Raw genomic sequence first — 18780 nt, 5'->3', positions numbered from 1 at the left:
TGTGTGGATTTGTCACATGCAGTTGTTACACTAAACAGTTGTTTTCTCAAACATAACAAAGAAATCGATCTCTCTAATTGAGGATTAACCACCTTGCTGCTGAAAACATGAAGTAATATTTGAGCAGGTCTGTTCTTTCATCTAGAAGGAGGAAAACGGTGCACCTCACTTGAGCTGTCATTAATTACAGATCTCTAGCTTAAGCATGTCCATTGTAAATTTCTTATACTTCCTCTGGAAAAAAAAATCATCTGGAATAACCTGGTGAAAACCAGTGGAGCATTATTTAAATAATATTCCTTCAGTGTACACTGAGGCCTAAAGCATCTGCAGCTAATAGACCCCTGTAGATAAATTTGGAATCAGAAAGGTGTTAAAAGAATGAAGAGTAGCTTCTGCAATTGCGTAGATGTTTGGGTAAAGTTTTAAGCAGCATGGAGAATCCATCAGAAAAGTACTCATTCATCAAGCCTCTGGTGTCCTTATTGTGCCTTCTCGAGGTCTGTTTTCTGTAAAGTCTTGCAATCAACGCCTTGTTCTATGTTAGCATAACTTTTGGAAGTCAAATCATTTGCTTGTTTATAGGAATGATTTGGTTTTTCTGGGTGAACAGTAAGTTTAAAATAACTTGATAGTTCTTCAGAACTATTGAATTCAGATAGTGAAGGCCAGAAATATTTGTTTTCTGTGAGTTATTTTTCCTTTTGCTTGGTTTTCTGTTCCTTTTGCTATCCCAAACTATCTGTTACTGGCTGTTCAGAGGTCCCTGTTAAATATATGGTCCAGTCAGTGCATATGCTTTTGCCTATAAAGTAACATTACTGTCCTGAATAATTTTGTTGTCTGTAAGGAGATTATTCACTGGAGTACAATTATACATGTGCATAAATCTGTGCAGGGCTCTGGCCTTGAAGCATGAAGTCTCTGGGCTGGGAAACTGACTTGGTGTTTTTTTCCTCTATAAACTGTGACATATGTTTGAGACACAAGTACACAGCGTTTACTTGGAGCAGCTGCTGGAGTAAACAAGGCAAACGAACTTTTGTTTCTGAAGACTTGCTAATTTAGCAGCACTGGCAAAGACTAAGAAGTTAAAACTGACTTTGCTACCCTCCTAATATGCAGGAGAGACCAATTTTCTTTCCTTTGAACTTTTTAAAACGCTAATGTGTGCAGGGCTGTGCAAAAGATGGCTCCAGGATGGCAGGAAATACAATGTCAATAGCAGCAAGGTTAAAACAAGAACAGAAGGTCAGCAGAAGAGTTCAGACACTTTTACTGGGGAAGGAAGCTGGCAGAGTACTGGCGAAATGAACTTTATTTCATGTCCCACAGAGTAACCCCTGCTCTGACTTGCAGAGCTGTGTAAAGAGCATTTGAGTTCTCTTACAAGAACTTTGCAGGCCAACTGTCAGTGAAGGGCATGCTTGAAGCCTGCTCCTTCCTAAATATGATGCCTTCTGTAAGCATAGTAAAGTTGTAAAGCTGTCATGATCCGGTCAGTGCTCATCTTCACCTTTATGGGTAGTGAAGAGATGTAGACTGAAGCAGGCAGTTTCAGATAAGGCTCTGAGTTGTCATATGTTCTATGTAGAAACATGTTGATGTCTTCTCTTATTTGAAGAACAGCTACAACCAAGTAGTGCCAGAAAAGTCTGGTTAAATGATAGTTAAAATTTTTAATCACATTAGCTGCACAATCAGGAGAGCTGGGAGGAAAATAATATCTTTATGTTTGTTACAGAAGGGACTGGGATGCAGGGATTTTGGCAGTGGGCAGTGCTAGGTGCATTACAGGTGCATTTCCCAGCTCTGGACAAGACTTAATGTGTGAATTCCCCCTCCAAAATCTGTATAGATTAGAGGCTTCCAGAAGTAACAGTATGTTTTGGTACTATAGTTAGACCCATACAAACGGAGGTGTAATTTTCACCAACAACCCAAACCCTCTCTTTTCTGGAGGAGACTTGCTTTATTCAAACTTATCTCTTTAATCGTATACTAATAAGTTTACGTTCATGAATTGTAAGCGTACTAACTTTTGGTGGCAGTTAAGCTGCTTTGTGTAAACTAGCACATCTGAAACGATCCCACATCAGGCTTGCAGATGGTTCTGTAGGGTGCGCTGGGTGCTGCAGTCCCACCAAAGACCTGAGGGCTTCCTGGTCTTAGACAATAAAAGAAGGGAAAAAAAAGAAGCAAATGTAGTCATTGTTCATGCAATTAGGTGATAATGTTTCTTAAAGTTTGCGACGGGCAGAAGCTTTATTGCTGTGGAATCGCCGCGAAGGACGTTCTGTTCCCCTGGCAGCACAACTGGGATCATCTCTTGCAACTGCCGACACCGACCTTGGCACGGACTGCAGAATTTCACATATTGTAGCCCAGATGAATTACCGTGTATTTGTGCTTTGTTACAACATGCAAGCAGAATTGAGTCACTCGGAAAGAGACTTTTTACCATGCCCAGGTTTTTCCACATCCTTGTACCAAACGCTCCTACCTCACCCCAAACGCCGGCAGCAGGCTTGGTGCGTGCCGAGGCGCCATGACCTGCCTGCGGGAAGGCTGCCGGCGTGGCTGGGGTGGCCACCGCAGCAGGAGAGCCAGCATGCCTGGAATGCCTGAACTCCTAGGCAAGCTTGTAGCAGGGAGCATGCTTCTCATCCATCGGCACACTTCACATGCATCGGGGAAGGCAGTGACGTGCTTGCCTTTCATAGAGCCACTTCCAAGGTGTTCAGGAAACTTCAGTATTGCTCTGAGGAATGTCTGTGGTCATCTTTTCCCCTCCCAGTCGCTCCTAATAGCTCGTGCAAACTGTGCAAATATTTGCACAGCGTGTTGGAGTGCGAGTTCCCAGGATCTTTTCCTCCCGTGTCCCACAGATTTACTGTAGCGCGTTTATGGCAGCCGGGTCTTGTTTTGGCGTGTCTGAGCACGGGTAGTAAACACCTTAAACCCACGGAGCACGTGTGTTAATGAAGGCTTTTCTCTTCGCAGGTTTTGCTGTGGTATATTTTGTCATTATGAGATGTCGTCTACCAGTGCTTCATTTGTGCAAATTAGATTTGATGATTTGCAGTTTTTTGAGAACTGCGGTGGAGGGAGTTTTGGGAGCGTCTACAGAGCCCGATGGATTTCTCAAGACAAGGAGGTGGCTGTAAAGAAGCTGCTCAAAATAGAGAAAGAGGTAAGAGGGCTTTTTTAACTTTTACTTTACTTTGTAAACAAGGATAGCAGGTTTTTTTCCTGCTGTCTTCCATCCTTTAGATACCTTGGGCTTTTTTTTTTGGTTCAGCCCAGGGTGTCTCTGATTAAAGTGCTATCAGTTTGTTGTTTCTTTACCGTTCTCCTCCACTTCCCTTCTTTAGCACCTCCTCTCTGCTTTGGCCCTGAGGAAAGAGTTAGATTTTTAGGTTTATCTTCCTCTTGATCCTCAGCTTTGCTGGGCCTGTACAGAAACAAAATGTATATGATCCTCATATTGCTCCAGTCTGCTTGCTGGTCACCACTGCCGAAGCAGCAGTAAGGACACACCAATGTGGTGATAGACAGCACAGTTACTGGACTGCTGTTCCAGCATCCCTATTTCTAAGTTATGCATGATATCCTCAAAGTGTATCCTTGTTGTGTTGTTCTTAAAAGAATGTAATCGAACTGGAGGGGCAGCCCAGGGGGATTGCAAAACACTCAAAAGAGTGGAAAGTGGGAGTGCTGTGGGAGCATGTGTATTGAGAGGAGGTACTGGACAATATCTATCAGAATGACTTCACAGAAAGGGAGTGAGTGTCTTCCAGCACAAAACTGTTTATTTTCCTTCAGCCTTGTTACTTGCAGCGTAGACTAACAACAACGTGTTACAGCTGGGGGGCAAGTTAGAGTGGGCACTTTCCCTTGAAAGTTTTCTGAGGAGGCAGCAGAGAGGCAAGTGGTGATACCTGAAGTCCAGAAAGTTTTTCCAGAGCTTTGCTCACAAACCCTGCAGAATTATAAAAGATCCTCAGCTTTGCTGGGCCTGTACAGAAACAAAATGTATATGGTCCTCATATTGCTCCAGTCTGCTTGCTGGTCACTACTGCCGAAGCAGCAGTAAGGACACACCAATGTGGTGATAGACAGCACAGTTACTGGACTGCCGTTCCAGCATCCCTATTTCTAAGTTATGCATGATATCCTCAAAGTGTTTTAGGAAGATAGAAGCTGGAGAGCAGCAGCAGCACTAGAGATAATTCACTTAGCAAATAGTAAGGTACCAAAGTTCATCCACTGCTGCAGCAACTGGGTTAGTGTGGTTACATCATGGTTAGCGATGTGATAAGCGTGTTTGATTATGATTAAGCAAGTTACTGTCTAAAAGGATTGTGGAAGGATCTCATTATTTTGTTGGGATAGTAGGAGGTGTGTACTGTCTAGTGTCAGTTTGAACCATTCCCTTTGTATATCTCTTGATATTAACAAAGACTAAAAATAAAGGCAAGTGAAATCAGTGCTGTGAAGTATGTGGCATGTGAGGTCTACTCCTGCTAGTAGACCTCAGTAGTGATTGGTGAAGTATCATTATTGAATGGGTCTGGTTCTGATGGGATTGTATAGGAGTCTGTGCTAGACCTGTTGCTAGATACTGAAAGTGTTTTGGAAAGAAAATTAAACCCCAATATTGCTACATCTTGTGATGGCGTAAACCTTAATTTATGGTTTGGGATGGGAAATGGTGGAGAAAGTAGGACAGTCCTTATGTATTGCTTGACACAGTTGGACTATTCAACAAAGTTGTCTTTTTTTTTAAACAGACAAATACAACACTCATCTTAACAGTAATGAAGAGTAGGGATTGCACACTAGGAAAAGGAAACCATACGCTGGAAAGAATTTAGTATGATTTAAGGGTTTATTCAGCGATTAGGGAAGACTTGCAACTCATTAAGAGCTTATGTGGTGGTACTGTTAGGCAAATTAAGTTAATTCCCCTTGCATATCCAAATAAGGAACAAGTCATTTGTAAAAACCCATGCTTTAGCGTGGTATGTGGCGCTGAGGACGTAGGTGGTAAGCGGTAGGTGCAAACCTTGTTGTGTTGTTCTTAAAAGAATGTAATCGAACTGGAGGGGCAGCCCAGGGGGATTGCAAAACACTCAAAAGAGTGGCAAATGGGAGTGCTGTGGGAGCATGTGTATTGAGAGGAGGTAATGGACAATATCTATCAGAATGACTTCACAGAAAGGGAGTGAGTGTCTTCCAGCACAAAACTGTGCCTTCAGCCTTGTTATTTGCAGCGTAGACTAACAACAACGTGTTACAGCTGGGGGGCAAGTTAGAGTGGGCACTTTCCCTTGAAAGTTTTCTGAGGAGGCAGCAGAGAGGCAAGTGGTGATACCTGAAGTCCAGAAAGTTTTTCCAGAACTTTGCTCACAAACCCTGCAGAATTATAAAAGATGTTTACAAAGTTGCGTTTTCCTATGAAGAAAATGCTCTGCTTGTTTAATCTAATACAGAAAGTTATTACAAAGTTGAGATCTGAAGCCAGACAAATTGTAATGGGAGACAAAGCACAAATTCTAAGGAGTGAGGATGAGTAATGCTTAGAGCAGACTACAGACAGGAGGGGCGAAGGTGGAGAATCCTTTCCATCTCTTGTCTTCACATTAGGGTGTCTTTTTGAACAATTGTTTTTGTCAAATTGTTGAGCTCAACACAAGCAGCTTGCTGAAGTACGGTGGCCTGTGATGTTCTAGAAGCTAACTTTATTGGCCTAAAGGTCTCTTCTGACCCTACTGGCTGTCGGTGTGTTTACATATGTGGTGTGTTTATCTGTAGTGATGACAATAATGAACATCTGTGACTGAACCATGATGAAAGTCATGGCAAGTTAACGACTTTCCTGACAGTAATCAAAAAATAACTTTCCATAACTGTATGCATCTGTGTTTAGTAGATATTGGGATAGTCTAGAAAACTAATTAGTGCTCTTTCTGGTGTATTTGAAAAGAAATGTCCTTTTAACTCCATGACTACTTGTCTCATATTTCTGTTCATGGCTGCCAATAATCCATAACAACTGATTAAAGGCAAAACAGGAGAGCTGGGAAAAGCTTGCTCAGAGGAATTTTGTGTTAGCTGAATCCAAGGGCACAAGCCAAGTCAACAGAACTGTGGTATCATTCTGCAAGTATGTTGTATCTGTTTTATTTTATTAAACAAGCCAATCAAACCCAGCAAAGATCTTGAAAGCTCTGTGTTAGCCAAGTGGCTAACAAGTTCTAACATGTAAAGCAAAGCATTTTTTATTACAGTATATCATACTGAAATATATGCTCAGAAAAGCTTAGAAACTTGGAAGGGTGTTGCTCAGAGAGATTTCTTCAAAACTCTTTAAAATTTGAGAAATGGGAAGACTTCTGCAAAGCATTAACCCTTTACAAAAAGCAGTACAATGTGAGTGTGTGGGAAAACGTGTGTGTATATGAATAAAATGCAGTTAAATAGGTGTGCTGAGAAAAATATCCTGCAAGGCCTTGATTAGACTATCATATCTGAAACTCTGTAAAAGACTTCTGTTGATTAAATGAACCACAGGAGTGTTTCTTATATGATTAAATAACAGAAAAAGAGAAAAGGAAAGGACATTTTGCTGTCTAGTCCAAGCACTTTAGCGGTTTTAGGTTTTAAGCAAGGCACAGGAGTTCCTTGTGAATTGTTTTATGGGAAGTCAAACTGCTGACGTGACATTTATGATGCATGTAGAGGGAACAGAAATGCCTCCTGTAATAGGATGCGTGGCTGTTCCTTCTGCCCTAAGTGATAATTACGGGCACTCCTTGAAGAAAATAGTGCACCTACTACTCAGGATGTTAGTTGTTATTTTTGTGAGCAATTTCTGTGAATTATTGGATAAGCCCATCATTTGGTTCACAGTGAAATGGATGGGAGAGATTTGACCCAAAGGCCTTATTCTGCAGATTGCCAGCAGTTCTTTTAGCTGTATTATCTTGAGCAGGTAACTGCTGAAGGGAAGTGTTACAAGTGTTGTTTTATGCCTTGCCACGTTAGCTTTTCGCTGAATAGCACTCACCTCCTTTGCTTGTACATCTCTGAAGCTCACCTGGTATTTGTCACTGCTTTTGAAAGCTGTGCTTTTGGTGGCTGGCATCTGAACTGGAATGTGGCTCTTCCCTGGGAGATTTAATACTGATGAATTTTTACCTGAAATGTAAATTTATTTTTAATGCCACCACTCTTTGGAAGTGCCCCCAAGATCCATGAATGGCCTCTGTGCCATTGATGGACAGCAGTATGGTATCTGATTTGCTTGCTTCAGCTGTTACAACCATGATACTTAGGTGCAGGTTTGTTTGGTTTCACACAGTAGAGTGGTTTCTGGAGTTCTTCAAAATGCTGGCAGCGATCTGTGCAAACTGCAGCAGAGTGATGGAAAAAAAACTGAATAAACCATAACTGTCATCTTACTGGGAACTACATCTGGTGGACTAGCAGGACTAGCTTGTTCATAAAAGATGTTCAGTTGAGTAGGATTAACTGTAGATGCTTTGTTCAGTCATGCCTGTGCAGTGTGTTTGAGTTTTATGAGACTCAAAAGAATAAGAATATGTTTTTGCTTCGTATTTGTTTTGTTGCTGTGTTTCTGGGAGTCTGACTGTAATGGAAATTGGTTTTATGTTGTCAGATTTTCTCATACAGTACATGTACAATAATGAGTCTTCTTGTGCTTTGTTAAAACTTTTCATATGGAATATAATGCAGCTTGCCCACGTTTTTTTTTATTCTATTATCCCCTTCTGGAGGGGACTGTCCAGAAGATATGAATTGTGTTTGTGCCTTATGAGAGGGATGAGTTAAGTATAATCACATGCATGTCACTGGACTTAGCTCACTCATGTTTGTAGTCCTAAGAGGGAGCATGTGGTAATTTTAGTGTAGTTTATTAAAGTAAGGACTGGGAATGACTTTCAAGAGTAACAGGAGAATAACAACAGAGTAAAATAGAGCAAAACATACCAAAGTTGATGCTTAGCCCTGACAGGAATACAAATAGTAAGTGTTCTTTTTGCTTGCGTTTTATAGCTGGTATGGGTGCTTGGGTGTCAGCTTTGAATGACTCCACACTGGGACTTGGCTGTAATGAGGGGCAATTTCGATGCTTTTTTGTTAATTTAGGAGCTCCTGCTCCCTTGTCCCTCTTGTGTCTGAGTCAGCAATTATTGAGAGTGATTCAGAGTAACAGCTGCCAGGAAATGCCTGGATTTACCTGGCTCCGGCTTGGAGCAGGGGAGAAACAAACCCTGTGCTTCCAACTCATGGTCCTTAGATGCAGGTGTTCTTGCTAATGAAAGGGCCTAGAGGTACCAATATCAAAGCACATAAGATCTAGATGTCAAATATATGAACCTTCCAGAGACACCTGCACTGATACTGGAAAATGACAAAGTTCACAAAAAAGGAAAGGTTATATATTCCTAGAATAAGTGATTTTGTGGGAGCCTTTCCAGCCTCATATTAATTTTAAGAACCAATGCTCTATCTTGTTAACAGCTATTAGGAAAGAAAACTATATTTATCACAACAGAGGGGGGGATAAAATGTTTTTGCTTCTGTTTTAGAGAGTTGTTCCTGGTTTATATTTTACCAGTGGCTTAGGGCACTCCTCTTGGTGCTGACTAGAGTATTCCCAAAAGGTATCAAAAGAATGCTCAATAAACTTTCTAGACTGCAGAATTTATCAAAAGGGGCTCAGGTGTGCCCCAGCTGTTGTATATTTCTGTATCTTGCAGAAAATAGAGTTTTGGATGGGACAGAATTCTGCAGTAAGCCTCAGACCGCTTTTGAGTTTGCCCTATTCTTGGCTTTCATTCAAGGGATATTTTCTGGAGGACTTTATTTTGTAAATGAACAGTAGATTTTCTCAGTGGGTGCCTTGAACAAGGCTACATTGTAAGTGTTGAGTGGAATGTGCAACCAAAATTATACAAGAATCCCATCGGTGTTTGGGAGATATCAGTATAATGCAAGAAGATGGAATACAGTAACTCTGAGGAAGGACAGGTTTTAGTTGTGTTTTGTCTGTCTTAAGAAGAAACTTTGTTCCTCTGTGTCTCTGCTTTCCAAAACCACCTCAGACACCTAGCAATCCCAGCACAGAAATCTATTTGTCTGTGTTTTGCTACATTTTACTCCAGTGATTTCTTTCAACTTGTGTATTGAAAACATTTTTGTAGCAAGTTTTTCGTTAGATGAGTAACATCTTTCAGAGTTGCTTCATGTAAATCATGACTCTTTGTAGTACGAATTCTGTGGCTTACTGAGGTTTTTTGAGCAGCTGAATTTGAGATCGTTACTTGCAGTGGTTGTGTATACACATTCTTTTAAGTCAGACCAGTTTTGGCTTAATTTGATGTAGACATCGGTTTTGATGAAATTGACTTGTTAGAGCCTAGACTAGCAATCTGTGGCTTCAAAGTTACTTTAGGTCACTTGAGATTTAGTGACTGTCAGTGTTGTCATCTTAGCTTTTGATAAATGAAAAGCAGTTTCACAAGTGCTGGGAATCTTGCTGTATCTATATTTAAGAAGTTATTCTATCCTTTTAGTAAACTCCCAGATTTTGTACTGAAATTGTAGAGTTAGGTGCACACATCCTTCTGCTGACTGGTGGTCAGCTTGGAATGACTGCTGCGTAAACAAACTTGATAAATGGGAGAATTCATAAGCTAAGATGCACCACATTTGTCTGTTGCTTCCTCTACCTTGGCTCTTGAATTGCCCTGCACTTTGTCAGCTTGAAGCAAAATTACCTTGCTTATGCTCTGGTGAAGAATGCATGTGCAGTTGCCAGAGCTTTCTGGAGGCTCAGGAAGTTAGTGTTACCTGATCTCTGGGTTAGGAACATGTCTGTGAGGTTTGGACCCTTCAACCTCAATTATGTTTATTTTTTCAGAAGGTATATGTGCTAGTTTGAAGCAGGCTAGAATGTTTTGGTGAGAAGAACTAGATTACAGGCTGTGGAAAGAAAACAGTGGTGATGTCTACTTCGCTCATAGGCTTGCTGAGATGTATAGAAACATAAGTCAAAACATAGATAAGACACTCGGCATCACTCTCATTGGGGCTGTTGGCTGAGCTGCATCTCTCTAACCTCACCCTCCATTTTGGACTAATCCACTTTGCTTCCTAACCCCCTGGCTGAACCTCCATTCTTCCTTGGGACTGGGGTAAGCTTGAGAGGGGTAGGGGGGAAGGTGAAGGGGCAGTTGAGAGCCCCTCCTGGGGTCTCAGGTTTCTGGGAGGGCTGTTGTGTTTCTGTATTATCTTTTATCTTGTGTATTTCTGTCTGTAACTGTATATACTGCAAATATCTGCTTGTATATTGTACTAGCTGTAAATACAAGCTTCATTCATATTTCCAGAGCCAGCTGAGTCTAGTCTGAGTGATTTCTAAAGTGGGGGGGGGGGAGGCAGGGAACACCCAAACCATCACAGTATATCTTCAGGTGTTTTTATGCCAGTTTCCTGCAAGTTATGAATACAAGTTGCTTAGAAGAGGGAGACAGTCTGTCTCATTTAAAAATCATTCCTTCATATCCTTTTTGCTCTCCACAATATGCAGTCTGTTAGGATATTACTAAATATTTTTTCGTCTCATAATTAGTTTAATTCCATTGTGTATTGTCTTAATTGTTCTGTCAATCTGCTGCTTTGAGAGGAAGTTACCAGTAGATAAATAGCCACAATGAAGAATATTTTCCCTTGTTTTTCTTTAATTGTGCTTTAGGTGCAGTTGTTATTTTGTAATTCGGAGGAGAGGTTGTGTTGCTTATTTCTTCATGCCGGCAACCCTTGACATCAAATAGCAGTTCTTTTGTTTCCCCTCCCACGACATTCTCTGACCCTGAGCTTCTGTTGAAGTGATCAACTGCAAAATAGTATTTTTGGATGTTTAAGCTGCCCTGAAGTTTTCTTTTAGAAGTTTCATACATAGGGAAGAAATCCTTTTCTCTGAAGGTAGGCTGTTGCAAGGTCAAGCAATTGAGGGTTGGTTCAAGTTAGTCTTATTTCTACATATACCTAACCATGAAGTTTTTCTTAAAACAAGATTACAATACAAAAATCTCACAGCAGATGAGATCTAGTGGTAACTTTAGAGTACAGTAGTAATTGCATGTTTGAATCTCTAGCTTTTAGGGACAGTGGACAATTTAAATGTCTTTGACCCACACTGAAATCTGCTGGTGTGGCAGTCACTGGAGACTCTTAAATAATTCATAGAATCAGTCAGGGTTGGAAGGGACCACAAGGATCATCTACTTCTAACGCCCCTGCCATGGGCAGGGACACTCTACTCTAGATCAGGCTGGCCATATTCTCATCCAGCCTGGCCTTAAACACCTCCTGGAACATAGAGAATGGCAAATTATAGTGATGCTGTTAGGTTTATAGAAGTATTCTTCGAATCAAACTGGCTTGCTGAATGCATGTAAGATGATTGAAAAAAAAGTCAGGGGTCTGTGCCGGTTTTGATATGATCTCAGTCTGGGACCATCAGTCTCCTGCAGGGCTGTTTTTCACAGATGTATACAAAGCTGAACACAAGGGCCATGGTCTTTGCTTGGGGACCCCAAACGACTCACCACACACAGGGTAGTAATGGAATTTTAAACAACTTGTTTTCTCTTAAGAGGATAGTAAAACACTCAATAGGACTAAATATGCTCTCCTTTACTTGCCTTTTTTTGGTCCTTAATTTTTGACTGGCTGCACATAAGTCATACAAGGGGCTGGGGCACAAGATCTCATCTAAACAGTTGAAGAATATATATATATATAAAAAAAACATATTCTAACTTTAGGAGAAGCATCAAAATGAATCTTTTTAATTGTAATGATGCAACTAAGGCTGTAAAAGTTACTTCACAGTTACCTACTGCCCCTTCTTAAGGTGCTGATAGAGAAAGTTTCCCTTTTAAGAGGATAATATAAACAGTCACAAGGAAACGCTCAGATCTGTTTATGTTAGCTGGAGTCTGCAGAGGAGCCCAGAGAACAGCTTCAGCATTAATTCTTTCTCTTGTACTCAATTAATTGTGTTAACACACTGGAGAGATAAGACCAGTAAAGGTGAACATGGAGCTGCTTTTCTGATCCATCTGCCTCCAGACTACTCTGTTTTATGTGCTTGATTTGCTACATTTTGGCTACTGTGGAAGAATCTTATTTGCAAATACATGCTCATTTATTAGACTAATGTTGAGTGAATCTACATTCTGCATAATTTCTGTATAAGAAAGCCAGTTCCACTGGGAAACTGAGCGACTTAAGTAACACTGACCATTTATGTACCTCCTTAGTCCCCTCTGCAGCTTGGCTGCCTAGAGATCAGGGCAGTCTCTTGTGCACAGGAGGGTGTCACCCTGCAGCTGCATCTCCCCAGCAAGGTAGTGCTTGGCTCCCAGATATCACTTAAAGGGGACAGTACAACATGTCTTCATTTCTTCCACATCTGGTTGCTCATTTATTTTACTCCAGAGCTTCTGAAAATTGATTTTTTTTTATAACTAAATGCTGCAAGCAGGGGAGAAAAAAAAAATATGTCATGATCCACACCTGACTAAATATCTGTAGATTTTGTGTGTCTAAGTTTCCAGTAGCTGCATCAAAAATAAACGTGGCTTGTAAAAACCCCTGAGCTGCTGTAGGAGACATGAGGAAGCTACTGGTAGATGCAAGAAGACAGCTTTAATTTGCTTTGTACAAAGGTCGTTGGAGGGTGGGAAAACCAAAAGGCAGTCATTCATGCTGGTCAGGTGCCTCTTTTCCATTTGAGACTGCAAATTTTTGTCTGGCAGGGGGAACGGGAGAGGTAAGTTGTTGTTCTGGAAACTTGTTAAATTAATCTAGTTGTTGCACCTTCAAGTGAGTGAGTGACATTTTCCAAGAGGATATTTTCTCTTCCTTGGAAACATTGTGGAGCAGAGAATGTGTAGTATATGCTGTGTGCAGTTATATAGGGATAAGCACAGAAATCACTGTCTAATCATTTAATAACCTTAGTTTTAGTAATGTCAGATGTATTAGAGGCAGCTCTGTTAGAAGTCATGGCTTGTAAGTAGCGATTGGTGGTTTTCCCTTTTGGTGAACTGTGTACTTTCAGTCTCCTAAAGCAGGGAAAAGGCTTTTTACTCTGACCTCTTTGTGATGTATCTGTGTATGCCGAGATGCTGCACATGATTTAGGTATGTAGCAACAGAGGGGTCAAGTTTTGAGCTACTGAATTGCACTTCGACCTTTCTAGGACCTCCTGTAAAAGTTTGTGAGGGCCCTAAATGCAAGTACAAGATCCATGCCCCTCCCCTCATTAATACTGCACATTTTGGTGTTTTGCTCTTAACTTTTGCTTTTTTTGGTTGTCTATGTAGTTGTACCAACGTCTCTCCTGCAAGTCAGTGTCTCATCTGCTCTATGCAGAAGTTGGCAGTAATGTTGTTTCTGGCATGGTTGCAAGTGGTTTACTGAGTTCCTACTGCAAACTGCTTTCCTGTTAGTTCTGCAGTTCTGGAAGGAGTCCTGCAATTTTTAACTGACTGAGAACAAAGTTTAGTCCTCTTGGGGTAAACAAGCATGACTGTTGTTACTTAATATATTTGAAATCTGCAGTATGAAGGCTCCTGCCTTTTCACTGCTGTGTTGCTGAGCTATACTGTGAGAAGGGAGAGATTTCTCTGCCCGTTACGGCTGTTACTGACATGAACATGGAGTAACAGCACTAATGAAGTGCCTGGCTCAAGAAATTCAGGGTAAGTGACTCTTGATTCTGTAACAACGCCGGTATTGACTGTTAGCTCTAGTGACATGGTCGCTGGCTTGAAACTGTGACCTGAGTTTCCATTTCAGGGAAGAAGAAACCCACAAACTCATTTCAAAGACCAGGACATCTGCTTTGTTTGTCTTTTAAAACCCATGTTCCTGCCTTTCTGCTTGGTCAGTGTTTAGAACCATTAAAACAGTAAATGTGACATGAGGACTGAGATCCTGCAGCTAGAGCTCCTTTGTAATTACATATTCAGCTACAACAGTACAAAGGAAAATGAGAGTCCCTTTTCCTTTATGTACCATATTTCAGTTTTCCCTTAGTTTTAAATTGGCATTTTGGACTATGTTCGCTGGAGCCACTAAAGAGCTTATCAGAAAAGGAAGGAAACAGAGGGAGGGAAAGAAAGATAGATTTCCAAATGACAACCTTTTGAATAGTCCAAGTTCAATCCCTAAAACAAAAAGTGGAATCTTTTTTTTTTCTAAATAATATGCTCTACAGTCTCACCTCTCATCTCGAGCAACATGAAAGAGCAAGTAAAAGAGATGACCCAAATCACAGAGTTCCTTTGAAAGAAGAAATTCAGCTGTTTTGAACACTTACAATCAAAGGAAGTGGTTTCCCTAATTACATGAACTATGTGAAAGCTCTCAGAATAGCTCTTCCACCCCAGGATTCCTTGCACTTTAGAAGTTTGCATAAAAGCTCACATGGAGAATCAGATGCAAAGTGTTTGATTCAAATTTTATTAGGCAGAAGTGAGCACACATTCATATCTCTGGGTTTGACAGCTGGTTGGGTTTGGACCACAATCCTGAGTTTGATGGATTTCAGTCCTATACTTTAAAATCTTTCACTCTTCAGGTTCTCCAGTGAGACACTCCTTTCAAGAGAAAAGTGGTAATGAAAAAAAATGAAGAAGGTAAAGAGGGGGGTCCCTTTGTGAATTATCAGTGAGGATTCCTCACCCTGATTAGGCTGTTCATCATTGTTAAAATCCATCCCTGTACACAGCTTTTAAAAGACTGAAAAATTGTACTTCCTCTCATTTTAAAGAATCTGTATACATTAAAATATATATTTAGAAGAATTGGGTTCTATTTCAACTGATGAAAATTCTGAATTCAGTAGAGACTTGGAACAAAAAGGCAGTGTTTTCAGAAGGCTGTTACAGCTTGTGTTCTCTTTTTGCACATATGCAATAATAAAGTTTTGTTAGTCTAAGTGAAACACTGAGGACACATATGAAATTTCCTTCTTAAAATGGAGTTTTGCTCTTTTATTTTTTCTTTGGTAGTTTGGAAGTAATGGGAGAACCTGAAGCAACATCAAGATCATTGTCAAACATAGGCAACTTAATTTAAATGCATCATTGACCTGATTGAAATTCCCAGTTTTCTCCAGAGTCTTAATTTTGGTTTTACTGTATAGAGAGATGTGTCTCAGACAGTGAAACTTTGTGATCAGTATTGCTAGAGAATGAGTTTGCTTGGATGAAGGAGGCTGTAGCCAGGTGGGGGTCAGTCTCTTCTGACAGGCAAGCAGCAACAGAACAAGGGGACACAGTCTCAAGTTGTGCTGGGGAGGCATAGACTGGATGTTAGGAGAAAGTTCTTCCCAGAGAGTGATTTGCCATTGGAATGGGCTGCCCAGGGAGGTGGTGGAGTTGTTGTCCTGGAGGTGTTGAAGCAAAGCCTGGCTGAGGCATTTAGTGCCATGGTCTAGTTGATTGGACAGGGCTGGGCACTAGGTTGGACTGGATGATCTTGGAGGTCTCTTCCAACCTGGTTGATTCTATGAAACCTGAAGGTGGCATGGAAAATGCTATTTGCTTGTATCTGATCCTTGATGGAAGTTGATTTCTCCCTATATATTCATACAGGTTTTTGCATACCTCTTGGCACTGAAAAATGGGAAGCCGTGATATATATATTTTTCTTCCACCACAAAGGAAGTACTGCAAATTTGGCACTCCTAGGTCCTGGATCCAGCTTGTGAGCTGTTATTTTTAATAAACTTAGCTAATCTAATCCTTGTCCTTGGAGCATAAATGAAACAGTCACTGTTTCACTGCTAGAACTATGGGCATTGCTACAACAGGAAGAGCATCACCAATTCTTTTTGCGGCACTCTGATTCAGGCTGGACTTGTCATTAATTGCAGCGTGTTGTTTCATCTCTGTCTTTTCAGGTAGGGCCTGTTGGAAGGAGGTTTCATTGACATGCTGCACAGCAGGGCACCCACCCTGAAATTTCTGTGGCCTGATGTGATGCAGCGTTTCTGCTTCCTTTTTGCTGTTTAATTTATTGCAGGTCCTCAGGAAGCACAGTGCAGGGTGATGGAGGAAATAATGCAAGTCTGTTGTTTTGTAATGACAAAGATGATGCCTGTTTTCTATCTAGCCTTTGAAGTGTTCTTAGTACCCCACTGAGGTATGTGTGTGGTATTCCTCTCATTTCTAAAGTGTCTGGGATTTTTCTAATAAAATTATGAAAGAACTCAAATGAAGTCTGAGGGTGAAGATTAATGGAAGTAGAAACTTACAAATGGAGAAATACCAAAGCTGAATGTGATTGCAAGATGTTCTTTCTCTTTACATGTTTATCCTAAAATGCACTGTGGTTACATAGCAGAGTGTTGTTGCACTACTGCTACCTTTGCATTCAACTGTCTTCTGCTTATCACTTTTTCCTACATCTGTTCTTTTAGAAAGGTATTTCTGAGAAACATTTTGTTTGTGCTGGAGAATGGCAATCAGTGGCATGCATGATGCTAGCATGTGTGATGCTGTGATTCTTCCACATTCACAGTTCTCCTTAAGAGGAAATGTCCCTGGCTTGTACATCTGCTGTTAGACAGCAGAGGGGTTGTAGCAAGTCTCATGCATTGTGTTATCTGTTTGGCTTGTGATTAAGTTTTGCTCTTTCTGGTGGATTTGAACTGCAGAGCTAAGGTTGTGGCACAGAGAATGGTAGAGGTTACAGTACTTCTGGTCATTCTGTCAACTGTAGGGAAGGAACTGGCTTTTCTGCTTTTCTAGAAACAGGCTTAAAGTGAGTGCTCATTAAGAATACAACATTTCCCCCCCCCTTTGTTACATTGCAGTTTTCATTATCAAGTTTGATAAAATACTTCAGTGAAAAGATCTTAATTGCTTTAGAGGAGCGGCTCAGGATCCCTAAGTATAATTGCTGCTGTCTCTGTGTAATTGTTCAGCAGAAACCACTGTATAATAAGGTTAGACTTGTTCTTCTAAACTGTCTTATCCACATTCCTTACTAATACTCCACAGACCTCAGAAAAATCCCTGCTCCAGCTGACTATGAACATTGCCTTTCTTCAGATAGCATTTCTCTCTCATTATTCTTTCCTCTGTTGCTCCTGAGGGCTGCAAGAGACTCCTCGAGAGGGGATTGGTTTTACTCATCACTACCTTACCAGAATGTCTTTTCAATGAAGTGCTCGTGAGACTTACAGTGACATTGATCTCAGATACAATCTCTTTGTATATTTTCCCATTTGTTGGATCTGGAAAGATTCAGGTGCTGTGAATTGGCCATGATATCCACTCACCTGTGGAGTAAGCAAGGAGTCAGAAAGCTTTATGCTTGTTATTCCTTTGTATTTTAGAGACATGGTGGGTTTGGTTACTGTATTGTATAGTCAGAGCAGGCTTATGTTCAAAATGATTGTGAGCAAATGGGAAAATTTCCCAACATTGAGAGCAAAACCTGATTGCTGAAAATAAACTGCTCTATGGAAACTCAGGTATTTCAAACCTACTGTTGAGTCCACTCATCTATGGTTTCTATTCAGTTGCTGGTATTGCTCTGCAGCTGGAGGCAGCTTCTTGCTCTAAATCTGCCTGAATAAAATATTTATAACATTGCAGGGTATTGCTCATTCCTGAACTTTTGTATCATTACAAATACTTTGTTTATGAGACTAACCCTAGTGGAGTGTAAATTACTCTTCTTATTTGTGGCAGATTATCATTTATCAGGTACCTTAGTATTAAACGCTGATACATTCTGCAGCATATAGCTTAGGATTGTAATGTTCCTGTCAGATATGTCTGAACATTGTGGATTTCTGTGTGAAAATGAGCCATTTGTCCATTATCTTTGTGCTTTGGGTTTTTTTTTTAGTTGTTGGGAATTCTGTAAATGGCAGTGTAATCGTAGCTCAAAATGCTGTTTTCATGCTTATTAAACCTTCTGTAAGGATTTTCTGCAGGAAGTGCCTTTGTCTATTTTTATCCTAAATGCTCTGACTTCTGTTAACAGCCTTTTCTATCAGTGATAGAAAGTTTTTAACCTCCATCATGAGGAAGACCAACGTTATGATGCTGCAATGGCTAAGATTCCTGCTGGGTGGGCTCCTTGTGGTTATTACACTAAGCTGATGCTTGTCAGTGGCAGTACTGAGCCGGTTAATTGCTATGACTCCCTCTCTCTGTGTAAGGCAGAGGGTCTGCTGACACATCACAAGGGCATATCTCCCTGTGGTTTTTGGAGGGACCAGCTTTCCATGAGCTGAGCAAGCCTTTACAGTGTTTTGTCAGGCATGTTCTGAATTCACTAGATAATTCTAATCTCATGGCCTTCATTTTGTCCTTAAAACTACCGAGTTATGTTGAAAGGTTGCTATAAAACATTGCAGTAGAATATAAAACCTTCTCTTTTCAAGTGGTCAATATCCAATCCATTTTACTGTTAATGTGTCCTACAGCATTCCTTACCTCCAAAAAGGTTTGTACTCATTTGCATGGTGCAAATAAATTACATAAGACAGGGTGAACCTGTAACAGCACATAATAAATCTATGCCCATTTTCCTTCATTGCTGTACGTTATGATAGTTCAACAGAATTAAAGTATCTTGGTAATGCAGGGTTTTGTTTTTAATCATCAAGATTGCAAGCTAAAAGTCAATATCAGATATTTAAACTATGTGTTT

General features: G+C 40.6%; 1 protein-coding gene across 2 annotated transcripts in view; it reads left to right on the top strand.

The window, feature by feature from the left end:
- Positions 1-18780, top strand: part of MAP3K20 (mitogen-activated protein kinase kinase kinase 20) — a 106098-nt gene that overhangs the window by 3723 nt on the left and 83595 nt on the right. For both annotated transcript variants that reach the window (XM_064162538.1, XM_064162549.1), the window contains exon 2: positions 3004-3193. In XM_064162538.1, the coding sequence (XP_064018608.1) occupies positions 3035-3193 (159 nt within the window). In that variant the 5' untranslated portion in view covers positions 3004-3034. The remainder of the gene's footprint in view (positions 1-3003; positions 3194-18780) is intronic.

The sequence above is a fragment of the Pogoniulus pusillus genome, chromosome 2, assembly GCF_015220805.1.
Source record: "Pogoniulus pusillus isolate bPogPus1 chromosome 2, bPogPus1.pri, whole genome shotgun sequence".
Classification (NCBI taxonomy): Eukaryota; Metazoa; Chordata; class Aves; order Piciformes; family Lybiidae; genus Pogoniulus; species Pogoniulus pusillus.
The sequence above is the reverse complement of the archived record's forward strand: the minus strand, read 5'-3'. Positions and strand labels throughout refer to the sequence as shown.